We start from the raw sequence: 20,993 nt of genomic DNA, 5'->3' as shown, positions 1-20,993 counted from the left end.
CTCTTCTGCTGACTGATGCACAGAGAGATGGTATTGACAAGCTTAGGAAGGTGACAGTCCATTTAGGTATAAAGTCAGTTAACCGGAGGGTCACCATCTGGCTTCAGCTTCCAGGGCCGGCTATCCCACCTTTGGCATGCACAGAGAGAAAGCAATAAGTTTAGGAAGATGAGTCTATTCAGGTACAAGGCCAGTTGACCAGAAGGTCACAACAGGGCTTCTACGAACATCTTAATGGAGCCAAGTGACCGGTGGGTCCCATTCCTAGCTTTCACAAATGTATCTATGGGTCAGTGATGACCAATGGAGCAGATCTGCATTCTTCCATCCGGGGATATGGTCCCCTAAGCTGGCATCCTGGAGAATGACAAATCTGTGTCCCTCGTGGTGGAGCCATGATGTCTTGGCTGCTGTACTGTAGATAGACTCTGGTTCTTTTAACCTCTGTATCTCCTGGTTGTCTGGAGTTATATCTCTCATGTTACAGAGGCATATAACCTCTTTTCATAGTTAACTGTCCTTTACCAGCATTCACAGGTAAAGGAGAAAAATGGAGATGAGACCAACTCGCATTGTTTGATGATGTAATCTATTTGCATAGTTTTTCCTCCTCTGTTTTGCAAGTCCAGAAACTAGCTGGCCTGGACAATATGTAATCAACATATCAGCAAACATCATTGCACCCTGCATGAAAGAAGAGTCAAGATTTCAGACTCTTGCCTAACTGAAGGAAAAAAAACATAAATTCATAAGACAGCATATAGATAAGACTATTCTTTCTGGCTTGCTGAAAATAGACATCTGGTGAATTAAGATAAAATGCTGTCATTGGAACGCCCCCGTAGGGCAGTGGGTTACTCGGTACCAGGTCCTTCAGTTCTCAAGGGGGATGTCACAGTGGCTAACCCGGTCCGTGGCCCTAGGGACGTCCGATGTAAAAGGGGGGAAAGGTCTTTAATGGGGAAATGTTCGTGACGCCACCTGTGGTATTCGGTCATGGTGACCGACGCTGCTTAGGGATCCGCTGGGGTGATGTTATGGAAGCTAGATGGTATACCTTCCCACAGGTAAAGTGTGTCCCCAGGGCTTCCCAGTAGTGTAGATGATGGATGGTGTGAGGTGCAGTGAAGAACGAAGACACAAGGTTGCAGTCTCTTCACCTTTACTGAAGGCTTCAGCATCCACAGTCCAGAGCACCAGATAACAGGGCAGGCAGAGTCCGGCCGGTCTGAAGGCAAATCCAGAGTCCCCTTATCCAGGTGGAAATCAGTAGCCTTCCTCTAGCACCTGGATGTTGTAGTACCTTACTGCTGAGCTTCTCATAAGGTCCTCACAACTGTTGTTGGTGTTCTAGATGTTATGTCTTTCTCTCTGTCCCCCAGATGGATAGGAACAAACCCGTATGACTGGTGGCCTGAGGCTTTTTACAGGGACTCTAGCACGCCCCAGCCCCCACAAGTTGCCACCGTGCCTCCTAGGTATAGGTCGGGCAGGTAACATGGAATTAGCGGTCTTGCTGGTCTCTGGAGCAAGGCATAGAGACTGTTGCTCCCTCGATGTTCCGGCTACCGGATCCTGCGCCTCAGAAGGAGGCAGCCTGTACAGGGCAGAACTCCTTCTGGTTTCCTCTCCTTTTGCTATGATTTAGTTTCTCACCCTCTACAATACAATTCGCTGTTCGTGTCTTTCTTAAAATGCTGCCGCACATCGGGCAGGCGCAGCTCCATTGTTTTCTGTCTAGGCTTCTGACAGGATCCCACTCCTGTCAGGGACCACTCTGTCAACACTGCTCGATGTTCCTCCTTCCCCTTTGTCTGCCTGACAGGAACTCACTGAGCGAAGCCCAGCCAGCTTCTGACTAACTTCCTATCCAGACCACCAGTTTTACCTAATTGTGATGAGTGCCCTAATAAAAAGGAACATAGCTCCCCCTGGTGGACTGGAGTGTGAAGTGTGTTGCATAGTTTGTGATACCTGGTAAAGTGATCTCCTTTATTGCCTTCAGACATAACATCACTCCCCCCCCCCCCCTAGAGGAGAATGATATTACTGCAACGACCAGGACCCTGGGGCGCTGCATCATCACACTATGTGTAAGCGGATATATCTAATACGTAAACGTATGTAACCCATGCATACCCAAAACTTAGGTGTATGTATCCCATATCAGTGTGGATAATGACAGCTCACCACTCACACAGGACCTCCTGCAGCTCCATGGATGGAAAACTCCAAGAAACTAATTTCTGTGAATGTTAGCGAATATTCCGATTGTCGCTGTGGCCACGAGGATCTGGATTACAGCACACTGTGACCATCTAATGGATTACATAAAATCAGAACCCCACAAACCATGAAGGCCTGTCCTCCGCTTTTCCTGGTGCTGTATCTGTGTTATGCCTTTCATGTCTTCATTTTTCTTCCTGTAGACGTCTCTGCTGGATTCTAAGCGAAGCATGAATCTCGGCATCTTCTTGAAGCAGTTCAAGAGGTAAGGCCGGGGGACCATGGGAGCGTGGCCAGGAAGGGGGGGATTGCATGACTAAGGGCGCGTGGCTGGGAAGGGGGTGGTCACATGACTGGGGGTGTGAGGGAATATGGCTAAGGTGGGGGCCTTAACCATTCTGAACCTTCTCCATCATTGTCTCCTCAGACCTGTGCCGATGATGGTTGCAGACATAAAGCAAGGAGTGGGATCGAACTTTGGGGCAGAAAAGTTGGGGGAACTGTTGCGACTTCTCCCAGAAAAAAATGAGGTAAGTGGATGAGCTGTACAGAGAGCTTCTCCATAACCTGAGGTCATCACCTATAAGAACAGTTCCCAGCAGACCTCACACCTGCCCTTCATACAAGACCATCCACATATTGCCTCCCCTCGAGCACAGTATGATGGCCTCAGCTGCATCCCTTGGAGTATAGTGTGATGGCCTCAGCTGCCGTATAGCATGATGTCCTCTATTTTTTTTATTTGTGATACAGGTGAAGAGACTTCGAGCCTTTAAAGGAGACAGAAGCCGCTTGTCTGATCCAGAACTTTTTATGGTGATGTTGGTTGAAATTCACAGGTGAAATTAGACGACAGTTATCCTCTTACTGACCCCATGTCCTCTCTGCCCACAAACCCAATGTCCTCTTCAGCCCATCACTTAGTCACACATTGACCTTTATTTACTTTCCACTCCCATCTCTAATCTCCTCTCATCTCTCTCATTACTAATTCTCCTCTCTGGGCCTGCCAGCCCCTGCCCTCGCCTCCTCTCTGGGCCCGCCTGCCCCCACCCTCGCTTCTTTTCTCTGGGCTCGCCGGCCCCTTCTCTCGCTTCCTCTTTCTTGGCCCGCCTGGCCCTCAGTTCCTCTCTGGGACCGCCTGCCCCCACCCTCGCTTCTTTTCTCTGGGCTCGCCGGCCCCTTCTCTCGCTTCCTCTTTCTTGGCCCGCCTGGCCCTCAGTTCCTCTCTGGGACCGCCTGCCCCCACCCTCGCTTCTTTTCTCTGGGCTCACCGGCCCCTTCTCTCGCTTCCTCTTTCTGGGCCTGCCTGGCCCTCAGTTCCTCTCTGAGACCGCCTGCCCCCACCCTCGCTTCCTTTCTCTGGGCCCGCCTGCCCCTGCCTTCACTTCCTCTCTCTGGGCCCACTGGCCCCCGCCCTCGCTTCCTCTGTCTAGGGCCACTGGCCCCCACCCCTGTCTATCTGGGCCCACCAGCCCCTACCCTTGCCTCTTCTCTGGGCCCGCCTGCCCCCACCTTCAATTCCTCTCTCTGGGCCCGCCGGTCCCCACCCTCTCCTCCTCTCTGGGCCCTCCGGCTCACTAGCTCACTGACCCTCATTTTTCATTTCTAGCTTCCATCGGAGGCTTCAAGTAATGATCCTTAAGGAAGAATTCTTTCCACAGCTGAATTCATTGAAGCAAGCAGTGGAGGTGCAGATGGCGGCTGCTACCGGTGAGGTTTGTGGTCTTCTGGACCATTTGTTCTACACTAGTGTTCACAATAATAGCCGTGTGTTCACAAACATGAGTTATCTCACAATCTTTACCCTGGTCTTTATCGCCAGCATTGGGAACATTGCACGCTGTTTTCGAATTCACAACATGAAAAGAAATGCAGATAATCTTTATCTGCTTTACAGAACATTGTCCATTCTAATAAACAGTGTCTGCATGTGTCTTTACTATTCTTTATGAGGATTTATCATTCCTGAAAATCACAAACCTATTTAGTTGTTTTGTTTAGAACGGCTTCACATCTTTGTTGCATAGTCACCCAACTTCTGGCCCCGGTCACCTGTTATTCCAGCCCAGGATGCTCAGACTTCATCCCACGTTTTTTGCCATTTGTTGGCTTTGTCTCAGAAATGGCATTTTTGATGTCGCCCCACAAGTATTCTATGGGATTAAGTTCCGGGGATCGGTCTGGCCGCTCCATTACCTCGATTTTGTTGGACTGGAATCAGGATTTTGATGGTTTACTGGTGTGTTTAGGGTTGTTGTCTTGTAGTAACCCCCATTTCAAGGGCATATGCTCTTCTGTGTAAGGTAACAAGATGTCTTTGAGTATTATAATATCTGCAAACTGGTCCATGATCCCCAGTATGTGGTGAATGGGTCCGGCACCATAGTAAGAGAACCATGCCCATATCATATATCATATCTTCACTGTCTTCAGAGTGTACTGTGGCATGAATGCAGAGTTTGGGGGTCGTCTGAACTGTCTGCAGCATTTGGACCCAAAAAGAAAAATTTTACTTTCCGCAGGTCACAAAATGTTTCTCCATTTCTCTTTAGGCCAGTTGATGTGTTCTTTGGCACATTGTATCCGCTTCAGTACATGTCTGTTTTTTAACAGTGGGAAATGCGGGGGCTTCTTGGTAACAAATGAGCATCACACAGGCATCTTCTACCTGTCACAGTACTCGCAGGTAACGTGAGACTGTCTGTGATAATCGTAGAGCCGATAATTGGTAACGTCAGACTGACTGTGATCATCCTGGAGCCGATCATTGGTAACGTGAGACTCTGTGATCATCCTGGAGCCGATCATTGGTAACGTCAGACTGACTGTGATCATCCTGGAGCCGATCATTGGTGACGTGAGACTGTGATCATCATGGAGCCGATCACTGGTAACGTGAGACTGTGATCATCCTGGAGCCGATCATTGGTATCATGAGACTGTGATCATCCTGGAGCCGATCATTGGTAACATGAGACTGTGATCATCCTGGAGCCGATCACTGGTAACATGAGACTGTGATCATCCTGGAGCCGATCATTGGTAACATGAGACTGTGATCATCCTGGAGCCGATCACTGGTAACATGAGACTGTGATCATCCTGGAGCCGATCATTGGTAACATGAGACTGTGATCATCCTGGAGCCGATCACTGGTAACATGAGACTGTGATCATCCTGGAGCCGATCATTGGTAACGTGAGACTGTGATCATCCTGGAGCCAACCATTGGTAACGTGAGACTGTCTGTGATCATCCTGGAGCCGATCATTGGTAACGTGAGACTGTGATCATCCTGGAGCCGATCATTGGTAACGTGAGACTGTGATCATCCTGGAGCTGATCATTGGTAACGTGAGACTGTCTGTGATCATCCTGGAGCCGATCATTGGTAACATGAGACTGTCTGTGATCATCCTGGAGCCGATCATTGGTAACATGAGACTGTGATCATCCTGGAGCCGATCACTGGTAACATGAGACTGTGATCATCCTGGAGCCGATCATTGGTAACGTGAGACTGTGATCATCCTGGAGCCAACCATTGGTAACGTGAGACTGTCTGTGATCATCCTGGAGCCGATCATTGGTAACGTGAGACTGTGATCATCCTGGAGCTGATCATTGGTAACGTGAGACTGTCTGTGATCATCCTGGAGCCGATCATTGGTAACATGAGACTGTCTGTGATCATCCTGGAGCCGATCATTGGTAACATGAGACTGTGATCATCCTGGAGCCGATCACTGGTAACATGAGACTGTGATCATCCTGGAGCCGATCATTGGTAACGTGAGACTGTGATCATCCTGGAGCCGATCATTGGTAACGTGAGACTGTCTGTGATCATCCTGGAGCCGATCATTGGTAACGTGAGACTGACTGTGATCATCCTGGAGCCGATCATTGGTGACGTGAGACTGTGATCATCATGGAGCCGATCACTGGTAACGTGAGACTGTCTGTGATCATCCTGGAGCCGATCATTGGTAACGTGAGACTGTCTGTGATCATCCTGGAGCCGATCATTGGTAATGTGAGACTGTGATCATCCTGGAGCCGATCATTGGTAACGTGAGACTGTGATCATCCTGGAGCCGATCATTGGTAACGTGAAACTGTCTGTGATCATCCTGGAGCCGATCATTGGTAACGTGAGACTGTCTGTGATCATCCTGGAGCCGATCATTGGTAACATGAGACTGTGATCATCCTGGAGCCGATCACTGGTAACATGAGACTGTGATCATCCTGGAGCCGATCATTGGTAACGTGAGACTGTGATCATCCTGGAGCTGATCATTGGTAACGTGAGACTGTGATCATCCTGGAGCCGATCATTGGTAGCCGATCATTGGTAACGTGAGACTGTGATCATCCTGGAGCCGATCATTGGTAACGTGAGACTGTGATCATCCTGGAGCCGATCATTGGTAACGTGAGACTGTGATCATCCTGGAGCCGACCATTGGTAACGTGAGACTGTGATCATCCTGGAGCCGATCATTGGTAACGTGAGACTGTGATCATCCTGGAGCCGATCATTGGTAACGTGAGACTGTCTGTGATCATCCTGGAGCCGATCACTGGCTGAGCCTTTGCCATTTTGACTATTCTTCCATCTCTTAGAATGGTCGTCTTCAGTTTTCTTCCTCGTCTCTCCGGTTTGGCTTTCCATTATAAAGCATTGGAGATCATTTTAGCTGAACGGCCGATCACCATCTGCACTTCCTTATAAGTTTTACCTTCTCCAATCAATTTTTTACTCAAAGTATGCTGTTCTTCTGAGCAGTGTCTCCAACAACCCATATTTCTCAGGCTTTCAAGGAGAAATACATGTACGACATGTCCTGGCTTCGCCCTAAATAAGGACCCCCTAATTCACACCTGTGTCTAGTGATCAGCGAATTTGTTTGGAAAACGATCACTAAACATAAATTCGGCACAAATATGGCACATTTGGATTTGTGATCAAAAACACAAGCAAAATGTTATAAAATCGGTAACATTCCGTAAAAGTGCGGGAAAATATTTGCTTTGCCACAAAAGTATTTTCAGCACTTTAGCAACGATAATGGTGGTGTATCATGAGCGTTTGGCACATGTTTGATGAGGGGAGGGGGTTTGCAGAGCTCAGAGGCATGGCGTTCTTGTAAAGTCATTTGTTTCCTAACTTTGGCTAGCCGCAATGTGCGCAATCAGGGCGCAGGAAACATCCACAATGTCCTGACACTACGGCTTGTGTCATTGGCTGCTCAAATCACGTCCCTCTCCATATAAATAGCGGACATCTTGTTTTGGACCCATATTGACACTAACAGCGCAGAGAGGCTGCTCCTGATGCTGGCAGTGTTAGCAGCAAGATTTTAGCTAGTTAGTTAGGCGGTTGTATATCAGTCAGATAGTGTAGCTAGATAGTGTCCAGTGTGGCTGTTACATTTACCTTCCAGCATTTTTTTTTCTATTTTGGCTATTACTGAGGTCCACAGACAAAGCCATCAGGGCACATGTCCTACAAGTGTGTTGTGCTTCTATTGTGCTCCATGCACGAGTATAGAATTCTAAATAATATTTTTTCACTAGCTAAATGTGAGACAGCCGCTGTATCCCACCTTGTCATTTAGTGCTGTGGTGATATGAACCTGTCTGCAGACCTAAGGCACATTAAAAAAAAATTATAATTTTTCAGTTGCAAAAACTTAGACAACCCGCCGTATAACACTTTGTCATTTGGTGGGGTTGAAATTAAGCTGTAGAGGCCTGATCCATAGGCCACAAACAAATTCTTCTGTTCTTCACGTCATACAGTAAGGGACCTGACTATAAATTAGTTTGTAGCATCCAGTGTGTTAGAGACCTGATCCAGAAGCCAGCGAAAAATTGTTTTGTTCCTGCTATCATACAGTAGGAGACATCTGACTTTCAAATTGCAACATAACTTCTTTGTATTACAGGCCTCATCCACACAACAATTCATTTGTGACTAACACGATACAGCACGCCATATTTCAACTTTGAATTTACTGTTGCTGAAATTCAGCTGTTTGGAGAGAGAGTGCAGAGTTTAAACTCTAATTTTTTGTTGCTAATACTGTGCTCCTACCACATGACTGGGAAAAAGCGAGACTGTAGTGGAAGGGGAGTTAGGCTTGGTGTTCAAGATGTATGTGGGGTAGGTGGTAATGTTTGTGAAAGCAATAGTGAAGCAACACTACGTCCTATACAAAGACAACTGACAACTTATGTTGCTGGACAGTCTACACTACTACCTTTCTTTTGAAGATGCATAGCGGTATGCCTTGTTGATGATGCCCAGAAAGAGCATGTACTCAAGTAGATGGCAAGCGCAGCTTCAAGTGGTCTCTCCTCCTCTTCCTCCACCTCAACATCACACTCAGTACAGTCTACAGAGATGGCACCCAAATTCCTCTTGCTTCCCCCCACGTCCCAACTATCGAGCTGTTCAACTGACTGTACGGAACCATAGATGGGTGAGTCTGAAGAGCTGTTTACACATTCTATGCCATGCTCATCAGAAGTGTACTCAAAAGCTTTGCAGAGTCAAGAGGAGGAAATCTGCACCGATGCCCAAAATTTTTTAGCTTGGATCCGGGGCAGGACTAAGTACTGTCCGAACAGCTTCCGAACCCTTGTCATCAGATGTTAACCCTTGGGGGAAGTGATCCTGATGAGTTTCAGATATCTGAGGCTCACGCAGACTGTACTGTGCTGTCAGGGCAAGAGGAGGAGGAGGGTGACTCCAAGGGCGAGGGATGCGATAACACAGAGGCTATGTGCACACGTTCAGGGTTTTTTCGCAGTAAAAACGCTATAAAAACTCATTAAAAATGCATACATTATGCCTCCTATCATTTAGAATGCATTCTGCATGTTTTGTGCACATGATGCGTTTCCGCAAAAAAACGCATCGCGGTAAAAAAAGCAGCATGTTCATTAATTTTGCAGATTTTCTGCATTTTTCCCACTATTCTATGCATTTGGTAAAAAACGCACAAAAAAGCACCAAAAACGCATGAAAAACGCATGAAAAACGTGAAAAAAACGCATGCGGATATCTGGCAGAAATGTCCGGTTTTTGTCAGGAAAATTTCTGCAAGAAATCCTGACGTGTGCACATACCAGAGGATGATGATGATGTGTTAGATCCCAGTTGGCGTGAACCTAGAGGAACACAGTTGAGTAGGTCACCTGAGGAGAAAGACGAGGAGGTTAAATTGCAGACACAAAGTGATGCAGCCACGACAAGCAATGAATCCTCAGCCACAACTGTGCCTGTGGCTAGCAGCATGCACGGGTCTGCAGCTCACTGGGGGGGCAAGGGTTTGCCTAGCTTGCATCTTTTTTTACTTCAAAGAATGAGCCAACTCATGTAATCTGCCAACTTTGCAAACTAAAACGGAGTCGAGGTAAAAAGTGCAATAATTTGACTACTGCATGTATGAACATTCACATGAGCAATCAACATACTTTACTGTGAGAATCCCACTGCGCAAAAATGCGGACCAGTGGTCCTCAACAACCATCAGGCACCTCATCAATCGCTTCTGCTGCTTTTTCCTTCTCCTATGATACCGTGCCAACTATTAAGACGCAGGTATTCGACTGCAGAACCTTCGGTTCTTTACCAGCTCCAGTCACGTTGCTGTCCGCTGTAATGGAAGCGGACATGCCTGCTGTTTTTGACTGATCTCTGAGAACGAGCACACCACAAGTTTCTCAATCCACTGTAACATCTCCGCCTGCACCTCTCTCACGGTCCAGGAGTTTGTCTGGTTCACCGTACTCCGCCCTCCCTCAGCACTGCAGCAAGCTCACGCTTCTGCTGTTGTGGTCATGTAAAAGATTTTTCTCCTACGCATGACAAAGGGGATGACCTGGAAAGTGCATTGTGGGAACAGGAGTATGCCGACTCCACCACCAGGTCTGTTTTTGGGTCTCAGGGAATGGGAGAATTGTAAGCCACCATGGGGAATGGCAGCAGGAGAGACAGTGTCGGAGTCCTGGATCCAGGTTTCAGTGAGGGCCAGCAGATTCAGAGAGTTGTTCAGAAAGTAATTGTGCAGAAAAGGAAGTTTGTTACACACAGACCGTGGATTCCAAAGGGCACAATTGAAACAAGCATATGAAGGAGTGTAAGTAATATTAATAAGATTAGTGTGGTTATGATATGAGGTAGAATAGGGGTTGAGGTTGGTGATGGTGGACCAGGGTTGGGGGAGATATCAGAAGGAGTACGAGGATAAAGAGCAAGTAGGTATTGGAATTGTAAGAAGTTTTTTTTTGTGCAATGTGTTTGGGCAAGATGGGCTGAGGTTTGGACTCAACTACCCGTGTTACTATTGTGACGCCCAGGAGACCGGGGTACCCAGCACCGGACCAATGGGGTCTGTCTCTTGAGGGGGGTGTCACGGGTGGCTTGACCCGGTGCTGTGGCCTCAGGCAATGCACAGTGTAAAGGGTATCGTGAGGGGACAGGCACTTACTTGATCAGCAGCAGGTTCTCCCAGCGGTGATGATCCCGATCCTGGATAGATGGCTATTGTCCAAATGAAAGACTGAGACACTGAAACGTTTAACCAGTTTACTTTAACATAAAAGGATTTACAACCAGTCCTGTCACCGGAGTCTGTATGGGAACTCTGAGTTACTTTGACCCTGCCGGGATCTTCGCCTCTTATTGTACGCAGTTTCTGTGTGGCCCTGCTGCTGTATGTGAACTGGCTGCCGGCCCAATCTGTCCCCTCCGGGTCCTGGTTCGACGGGCAACCCGAGTCCTTTTATCGGCTTACCCCCTCCGGGAGTACCGCTGAACTCTGTGTCTGTTGCTGCGTCCGGCCCTAGTGAAGCTGATATCACCTCACGTTTTTCCGGTTGCTGTATTATATATAATGAATACAGCCACGGATCCGGTATCCGTCTTTGCGCCTGTTCTGGGTAGTGATTAATGCTACCCGATTCTCACAATGTCCTTTTTCTCTGTCCCTTTTCTCCTCAGGCCGGTGATTTGGGCCTGGAAACCGTCATAGGGCTGTTAGAAATTCAGCTGTATGACCTCTCACTATCAGCTCCTTGGCCCAACTGCCATTTCTTCTCTCAGACCAGAATGGATCAAGGGGAGTCTCTGGAGCTCCCCCTTCTGGCCGGAGGTGGTAGTGCAGTCTTGCTATTTTAGTATTTGTATTTACTGTCAGTAACTATTTTTGTGGCAAATACCCCTAGGGGTGCCACATTCCCCCTTAGTTAAGAACAGTACTCCGGGACTGTGGGACGATAACATTTTGAAATAACAATTAATATGTACAGAGTCTTAAAAATGAAAAGTTACAAAAACCACTCAAGGAAACAAAAATAGAGTTCTGTAAAAAGTCACTTCAAATAGCGTCCATTAATACAGTTCTATCCTTGAAGGTACTAGGAAAGGCACTGCACTTTGTGTCCAGGAATTTAGTTCCATTTTTCCAACGGAGTTACCAATATAAAGTCTAAAGAAAGTTCAAAAAGAGCAAAAAGCAAAGTTCAAAAAGCAGTCTTTCCGGAGCTTTGATTTAGTGCCTCCGGGCTGATAAAAAGTTCAAGAATATGCAAGAAGTTCATACAGACAAGACTCTGTAGGTACTGGGCTTAAACGTTGCAGAATGATAACAATGACTATAGTTTTATAGTTGGTAATCCGCATACCTGGCCGGTAATTGACCCTGGGTACTACGCTGTGATCTACGTAATAGCGGTGTCTCTTCATGTGGTGTACTACTGTCTACTGCGGATGTAGTATCTGCCCTCTCTGCTAAAGATAATTCCACGACTATGGAGTTGGCAAGTCCACCGTGAATGGGATTACTCTGACCAGGAATCTGTTCTTCCTGGCCTGGAACCTCCCGTAGTACGGGGTCAGCCTCTTCCTGTCTTGGGACTTCTGGTATTGGGTTCGGTGTTGGGTAAAAGGCCACCATGGGAACCACTACTGCACCATGGTATGTTAGTAGGGTTTTGGGAAAATCTCCTATACAGGTGTGATACATTTCCTCTTCTTTTTCCTTTACTGGTTGGACCTGCATGGGTTGAATAACTTCTGGTTCTGGCTGGACAACGTCTGGCTCTTTCAATGCTTCCGGACATAATTTAAGATTGTCTCTCGACACTAGTACAGATGATAAGCCCCCGTTTTTGCTAATGAGACACATTTTAGGATTATCCATTCTTGTTGGTAAAACTGTGTAGGGTACGGCTTCCCACTGATTGTCTAGTTTATTGGTTCGACGATTTCTCTTGAGCACTTGGTCACCCGGTCTTAATGGGGTCGCTAGAGCATTCTGGTTGAAAGATCGCTCTTGTCTTTCTCTAGTTTGCTGAAGGCTTCTTTCCACACTCTCTTGCACTTGGCGATACTGCTTTTGCCGTATGATATCCCAATTGGAGTCTTGAACTTCTGCGTCTGGTTTCAGAATTCCCATTTCTAGATCGATTGGTAATTGGCCGGGTCTTGCACGCATAAGGTAAGCTGGGGTGCAGTTGGTGGAGCTCACCGGGACATGATTATACAGATCCACCAAGTCAGGCAATTTCTCTGGCCATTGATTCCTTTCTGTCTCAGGTAAAGTCTTTAGTAGGTCTATTACAATATGGTTCATCTTCTCGCATAAGCCGTTTGTTTGTGGATGATAGGCCGTCGTCCGGATCTTTTTGCAACCATACATATTACAGAATTCTCTGAAGATCTCTGATTCAAAGGCTGTACCTTGGTCGGTGAGAATCTGTCCCGGATATCCATGGGGTCTACAAAAGTACGTTTGGAACGCTTTGGCTGCTGTTTTTGCTGTCAGATCTTTTACGGGTACTACTACCAAGAAGCGTGAATAATGGTCCACGATGGTCAAGGCATAGACATAGCCGGACCGGCTTGGTATTAACTTCACGTGGTCTATGGCTACAAGTTCAAGTGGTTGTTTGGTGATTATGGGCTGCAGTGGTGCTCTTTGGTTCTTTTGATCGTTTCTTCTGAGGTTGCACGGGCCACAATTTCTGCACCACTGTTCGATTGATTTTCTCATCCCGACCCAATAAAATCATTCTCTTAGAAGTACTTCTAACTTTTTCCAACCGAAGTGATCAGCACCATTATGGTAAGCTTCGAGGACCATCTTCACATCTTGTTTAGGCACGATAATCTGCCAAACCAATTCATGTGTTTTTGGATTGGTGTACCTTCTACAGAGCTTCCCTTGATACAGGAACATTTTGCCTCTCTCTTTCCAGAGTTGATGCGTCTCTTCTGGGGCATCCTCATCGGGATATGCACTTTGCTCAGTCAGCAGTTCCTTCACCAACTTCACAGCCGGATTGCTGTCTTGGGTGTCAGCCCATCTATGGTGTGCTAACGGATTAAAATTCACCTCTTGTTGTTTCTGATAGGTACTTGACTGATGATGTTTTGCCTTGGGATGATGGAAGGCTGGTAGTTCAATTTCTTCAAGCTCCCCCGTTTCTTCTTCTACATCTCTCAAGTGTGGCATCCGGGATAGGGCATCGGCATTTCCATTCTTGCGACCTGCTCGATACTTGATTATGAAGTTGTAATTGGATAACCGGGCTATCCATCGCTGTTCTAACGCACCTAATTTGGCTGTGTCCAGATGGGTCAACGGATTGTTGTCAGTATAGACAATAAATTCTGCAGCGGCCAGATAGTGTTTGAAACGTTCAGTCACAGCCCAAACTACTGCCAGTAGTTCCAATTTGAAGGAGCTGTAATTTTCTGAATTTCTTTCAGTAGGCCGGAGCTTTCTACTTGCAAAGGCGATGACTTTCTCCCGACCTTCTTGCTTTTGTGACAGCACCGCTCCTAGTCCCACATTACTGGCATCGGTGTAGAGGATGAAAGGTTTATGGTAATCTGGGTATGCCAGAACCTCTTCTCCGGTTAGTGCCTTCTTTAGTTGTTCAAAGGAGTCTTCCCTTTCGTCGTTCCACTGAAAAGGAGGGTTTCGGTTTGAAGGTTTCTTCGTCTGCCCTACCAAGGTGTCTTGCAAGGGTGCTGCCAACTTGGTAAATCCTTTTATACATCTGCGATAGTAACCCACCAATCCCAGGAATTGTCTCACTTCTTTTGCGCTGGTAGGTCTTGGCCAATCCCTTATGGCGCTTATTTTCTCGGGATCTGGTGCTACTCCCTCCGAACTCACGATGTGTCCCAGGTACTGTACCTTTTGGCTTGAGAAGGTGACATTTGGATGGCTTGACTTTCATGCCATACCTGGATAAGGCTTCGAACACTTCTGCCAGGTCTATTAAGTGTTGTTCGTAAGTCTTTGAGTAGACGATCACATCATCTAGGTACAGGAGGACGGTCTCGAAGTTCTTGTGTCCGAGGCAGCATTCCATCAGCCGCTGGAAGGTACCGGATGCGTTGCAGAGTCCGAACGGCATGCGATTAAATTCACATAGACCCATTGGTGTGGTGAATGCCGTCTTTTCCTTATCTCTCTCAGCCACAGGGACTTGCCAATACCTGCTTGTTAAGTCTAAGGTGGAAAAATAATTAGCAGATTTCAAAGCAGTTAAGGACTCTTCTGTCCTAGGCAAGGGGTAGGCGTCTTTATGGGTGATGTTATTAATCTTCCGGTAGTCTACACACATTCTCATGGTTCCGTCCTTTTTTTTTGACAATCACTAGAGGGGCTGCCCAGGGGCTACAGCTGTCTCTTATTACCCCGGCCTGTTTCATCTCCCGCAGCATATCTTTTGCACACTGATAGTGAGCGGGCGGTATGGGTCTATATCTTTCTTTTATTGGGGGATGGTCACCGGTGGGGATTGTGTGTTCTACCCCTTCTATCCATCCGAAGTCCAATGGGTGTTTACTGAAGACTTGTTCATATTCCATCACTAGCCTATACACCCCTTGTTTTTGATGGGTAGGTGTTGAATTTATGCCCACGTGTAGCTGTTGGCACCAATCCTCCAACTGAGCCGTTGACTTCCACCTGACAGGTTGGTTCTAAGGGCTCAATGGTTGTGATGGCATTGTTGTCAACAGTATATAGCTTTGCCATTGTAGCATACCTTGGCAAAGTGACCTCTTCCTCTCCACAGTTCAAAAGTCGTACCGGCACTCGTCCCCGGTGTACCTCGACTACCCCTCGTGCTGTGAGTATAGTGGGCCTGCTGTCGGTGTACACTGGTTCTATTAAGGCTTGATAATCTCGTCCCTTAGTACCAATGGCTGCTCTACACCATACCAGCATTTCTGTTTTTGGTGGGATTACAATAGATGTCGGATCACTTACCCTCACACTGCCGATTTCTCCACCTGCAACTTCTACCTGTTGCCTTAACATCAATACTTTTATTTCCCTTTGGAAAACTCTCTGCCGGCAGGATTGGGCAAGTTTCAGCAATTTGCTGTAAGACAGAAATGACTTCGGAAAAGCAGTTCTCTAACACATTCATTCCTATCAATACAGTTGGTTCACAGTTCCGCCGGTCAACATCAACAACAATTGTACTCTGTTTCTTCAATTCTACTTTACCAATCTTTATGGTCATCTCCCTGAATCCTAGTTTCGGTACCAACTTACCATTACTGGCCCATATATCTAGTTCAACATCTGAGGGCCCTTTATCAATATCTGCATCAGCCCAGTACCTCTTATAAAGGATATACGGTATAGATGAAATCTGGGAACCTGTGTCCAGCAAAGCGTTGAGGGGAATTCCATCCAGCACGATAGGGATAATGGGTCGTCCTCCGATGTACCTGTCGTGCCAGGGTGTTGGGCCTTGAAAGTTCATTCCTGCGAAGCGGCCCGCATTCCCAGGGGATTCCCGTTTAAATCACAATCTCGTGCAAAGTGGCCTGGCTGCTGGCAACGGTGGCAAATGGGCTGTCCATCCGGTTGGTAGCGGTCGCGGGGTCGTCCTCTCCATGTCGGGTATCTCCGGGGTCTCATCCATGGAACACCTTCTCTACAGTTTGCCAACTCCATCTTGGGTCCTCTCATCTCCTGCATGGTTTTAGCCATTGAAGCAACAACATCAGTTAAAGAGTCAAGCTTTTGTTGAAGAGCCTCATTAGTACTGGGCCCCAGGGGCTTAGCAATGGCCCCAGACATAGCTGATGTCACTGGCACTCCCTGTTGTTGAGGTGCCTCTGCCATGGGTTGTGCAGGATCCTGATCCCGAGGTGCCTCTGCCAGCTGGAGACGTATAGCGCTCTCCTTTAATTGGGCAAATGTCAATTCAGGGTTCTTAAAAACAAGCATGCTCACATGCCCCCGGTGAGAAGGGGTGTAGAGTCCCTCAATAAATTGATCTCTTAGCAGTTTATCCGCTCCGGTGTTAAAAATGGGTTCAGCCAGTGTAAGTGATTTAAGGGCTTCCTGCAGGTTTAAGGCAAAGTCTCTCACGCCCTCATTAGCTTTTTGTTTGCAATTAAAGAATCGTACTTTAGCTTTGCTGCTGGCAGTGGTTTCAAATGTAGCTTTTAATCCAGCAAATATGCGTTCAACAGTGCCTTTTAGATCAGCTGCCCATGCTGTGACTTCTCGCTTAGCATGGCCACTTAACTGCATCATCAGGAGACTAAAACGCTGAACTTCACCCACGGGGAACATGTCAAAATGGGCCAGCATCTTTTCTCTGAAATCGTCAAGGGTATTAGGCTCACCTTCATACATTGGAAGCCACGGGCCACCCGGGGTATATGGCATCAGCACCGGCATGATGGGCGCCACTCCTTGCACCGCTGCGCTACCGGACTCTCTATTGACACTCTGTCTTTCAGCTGCATTAGCGTCGCCGGGTGCTGCGGCGTCTCCGTGCTGCGACATACTGTGCCCCCTTAGTTAATCCGGACCCTTCCGGTCCTCCGCTTCCATCGGGATAGTGTAGATTCGTTCCGCTGTGCAGCAGGATCGATTTTCCCCTTGCTCTGACGTCAGAGCGCTCAGCTTGGTGCCGCCCACAATGACACGCCCCCTGCTGCTCCCACCCACCGCGCTCTGTAATGGCGGATTCTGAAGTTTTTCAGTCAGACTGGGGCTCAGGTAATGGCGTAGCTCAATTAACAGTCTCGTGCCTAACGGTTATGAGGTGATGGCGGCCATCTTTACTCCATTATAACCAATGGGGAAAAGTCACTTTCAATAGTTTTTAATGGGAAATGGAATTTTCTTTAATAAAGTCAATTTTCAAGATTTTTCATCCAAGTTTTCACAGTTTTGGGCTCCAATCACGGCAGACAATACCCGGTATACGGGCTGGCTGAATCCTGTTCGTGACGCCAATTGTGACGCCCAGGAGACCGGGATACCCAGCACCGGCCAATGGGGTCTGTCTCTTGAGGGGGATGTCACGGGTGGCTTGACCCGGTGCTGTGGCCTCAGGCAATGCACAGTGTAAAGGGTATCGTGAGGGGACAGGCACTTACTTGATCAGCAGCAGGTTCTCCCGGCGGTGACGATCCCGATCCTGGATAGATGGCTATTGTCCAAATGAAAGACTGAGGCACTGAAACGTTTAACCAGTTTACTTTAACATAAAAGGATTTACAACCAGTCCTGTCACCGGAGTCTGTATGGGAACTCTGAGTTACTTTGACCCTGCCGGGGTCTTCGCCTCTTATTGTACGCAGTTTATGTGTGGCCCTGCTGCTGTATGTGAACTGGCTGCCGGCCCAATCTGTCCCCTCCGGGTCCTGGTTCGATGGGCAACCCGAGTCCTTTTATCGGCTTACCCCCTCCGGGAGTACCGCTGAACTCTGTGTCTGTTGCTGCGTCCGGCCCTAGTGAAGCTGATATCACCTCACGTTTTTCCGGTTGCTGTATTATATATAATGAATACAGCCATGGATCCGGTATCCGTCTTTGCGCCTGTTCTGGGTAGTGATTAATGCTACCCGATTCTCACAATGTCCTTTTTCTCTGTCCCTTTTCTCCTCAGGCCGGTGATTTAGGCCTGGTAACAGTCACAGGGCTGTTAGAAATTCAGCTGTATGACCTCTCACTTTCAGCTCCTTAGCCCAACTGCCATTTCTTCTCTCAGACCAGAATGGATCAAGGGGAGTCTCTGGAGCTCCCCCTTCTGGCCGGAGGTGGTAGTGCAGTCTTGCTATTTTAGTATTTGTATTTACTGTCAGTAACTATTTTTGTGGCAAATACCCCTAGGGGTGCCACACTATCCTTAGATTTTTCTGACAATAGAAGTCTACAAGAATGATATTTGTGCCACCTGAGTGTGGCTCATCACGAAAGCAGGATGAGCTGTTGCATGTGGTATCAGGGCGCCGAGCACAGGAGGTCTACACCGATCCCTCACCCACCTCGTCTTACTGAGATGTTCATTGGAAAGCTGTAAATCTTGTCCCAGATCCCGATACCTCATGTCTGGCTGATTGCTGCAGTGCCATGCTACAATCTGTACTGTAGGTGAATTGAGGCCACTTTCCTGGTGTCTGCCCCTAATTTAATGTGTTTTGGCCATATTTCAGGATGTTATAAGGTGTTGTGCATGCGTTTGTTTTTGCCTCCAATTGACATGAATGGCGTTTGGTTATGTTCAGCGAATATTGCAGATTTGGCGATCGTAATCCAACTGAACATTGAAATATTTGCTCATTTCTACTTGTCTCTTCACAGAATGATTGACCTAATTGATCTCCACACTGATATTCTAGTGATCACCCACTTGTCAATTATTCTAATACACAGAGTCTGAAACCCGCAGATCATGAATGCGGAGTCTGGTGGTTCTGTTATCTACTGCACCAGCTGGTAAATTGGTATAAATGATATCACCGCGTGTCACACAAACACACTGATTCATCTGCTCCGTCATATTGGACGGAGAGTATTCTGGACACTACTCTATGTGAAAGTTGAAGCAGCTTTGCTATTTTCTTTCCATTTTGCTAAAGTTTTTTTTTTTTTTTTTTTTATTTCCACAATCAGAATATAAAGTTGGAGTCCGTGTAAATCGGAGCCTTAACTCCAGACCCAACTCTTGGCTCTGCCCTAATAACTCAGGAGATCACACGAGACCCTAATCCGCCCACGCTCACCATTGTGTCCTGTCTGGTTTCAGAGCTGCTGCAGTGCGAGGATTTACATGTCGTCATCCACCTGGTGCTGAAAGCTGGAAACTACATGAATGCTGTGAGTACTGCGGACCCCTGTGAGGACCCCATGTCCCAAATATCCCAATGTCTGGGGTAACGTGGCAGCTAAACGTGGCCTCATCAAACGTCGCTCAATTGTTTGTGTCAGATATGTAAATACTTTCAGGCCAAAAAATATCTTGGGAGCGACACAGCTATTGTCTCATCAGGAAAATTACATCTGCAGCAAAATACTTCCGGGACATAGTGCGCCGGCGCATGCGCACTACTGGTTTTCGGCTTTGCCCGCAGTTGGGCAAAGCATACTGAGCGTGCGCAAGGCAAGATTGCTTTGCGCACGCGTTAACTAGGGAGGAAAGTGAATCAACAGCAAGTCAATTTCGTGACCAGCGTGCGGCCAGTGGGAAAAAGGGGTTAATAAAAGACCTGAAAAAACCCGCCCATATGACCCAAAAAAGGACCCGCCAAATTCAGGTGACAGGTTCCCTTTAAGCAATGAGTCGCTTAGCATGTTATCATGATGATTTGCTTCCCATGGTGGTGCCCATAAACTGCCGGTAAAATGGAGTATGATCTATGAGCTATAGAAACATGATTTTCACTTTTTGCACCCAAGTACCAACCCCATCTCCTATCCAACTTGTGGCTCCTCTTTGTCTTCTGTCTCCCTCTCGACCCTTGCCTCATCTTCTGTCCTCCTCGTGACATCCCTCTCTTCTCCTGTCCACCTTATAACCTCTTCCTTGTCTTCTGTCCCTCTCGCTACCCCTCTCATCTCCTGTCCAACTTGTGACCTCCCACTCATCTTCTGTCCACCTTGTGACCTCCCACTCATCTTCTGTCCCTCTCGCTACCCCTCTCTCATCTCCTGTCCACCTTGTGACCTTACCCTTGTCTTCTGTCCCTCTCGCTACCCCTCTCATCTCCTGTCCACCTTGTGACTTCCCACTCTTCTGTTCCTCTCGCTACCCCTCTCTCATCTCCTGTCCACCTTGTGATCTTACCCTTGTCTTCTGTCCCTCTCGCTACCCCTCTCTCATCTCCTGTCCACCTTGTGATCTTCCTTCGTGTAGTGCTGGATCTGGCATCCTGCACCTGAAGTTATTAGTTAAAACACAAACCGGTCCTCTTTAAAGTGATAATCCTATTAAAGTAGGCGCCCACTCCCAAATTCAGATACTAAATTTTACACAACATCCTAGGTAAGTATACCACCACAGGATTATGGGAGTGAATAAAAAAAATCATTTTTATTAGATCAATAACATGATAAAATACATAAGTAAAACAATTAGGAAAGGTGCAGAAAAAGAAAAGAGGGACTTTGGACGCAAAATAGTAAAATTTTCTGTCTGGTAAAATAACGTGACCCTACCTAGAGCTCAAAGTAGCCACAATGAGACTATAAGGGATTTTGTGCGAAGTGCTACAAACACTAGAATTTTTGTCCTTTTAGTAAATAGCCTATACATTATAGCATATATGTAATCAATTTGCAGAGGCCAGAATGCAGACCTAGAATGTATATCAATCTTTTACCAAATTGGTATCTATAGTTAATAACGTGCGTCCTGAAGAAGCAGGGCGAAACGTGCACCTCGGGGCAGAGGGACGGGACTCGTTTAAGGCTCT

General features: G+C 47.2%; 1 protein-coding gene across 1 annotated transcript in view; it reads left to right on the top strand.

Annotated features, from left to right (window-relative positions):
- Positions 1-20,993, top strand: part of LOC138671875 (FH2 domain-containing protein 1-like) — a 157,188-nt gene that overhangs the window by 123,087 nt on the left and 13,108 nt on the right. The window contains exons 3-7 of the mRNA XM_069760006.1: positions 2,430-2,491; positions 2,654-2,756; positions 2,980-3,065; positions 3,839-3,939; positions 19,328-19,398. Of these exons, the coding sequence (XP_069616107.1) occupies positions 2,430-2,491; positions 2,654-2,756; positions 2,980-3,065; positions 3,839-3,939; positions 19,328-19,398 (423 nt within the window). The remainder of the gene's footprint in view (positions 1-2,429; positions 2,492-2,653; positions 2,757-2,979; positions 3,066-3,838; positions 3,940-19,327; positions 19,399-20,993) is intronic.

The sequence above is a fragment of the Ranitomeya imitator genome, chromosome 3 (genome assembly GCF_032444005.1).
Source record: "Ranitomeya imitator isolate aRanImi1 chromosome 3, aRanImi1.pri, whole genome shotgun sequence".
Classification (NCBI taxonomy): domain Eukaryota; kingdom Metazoa; phylum Chordata; class Amphibia; order Anura; family Dendrobatidae; genus Ranitomeya; species Ranitomeya imitator.
The sequence above is the reverse complement of the archived record's forward strand: the minus strand, read 5'-3'. Positions and strand labels throughout refer to the sequence as shown.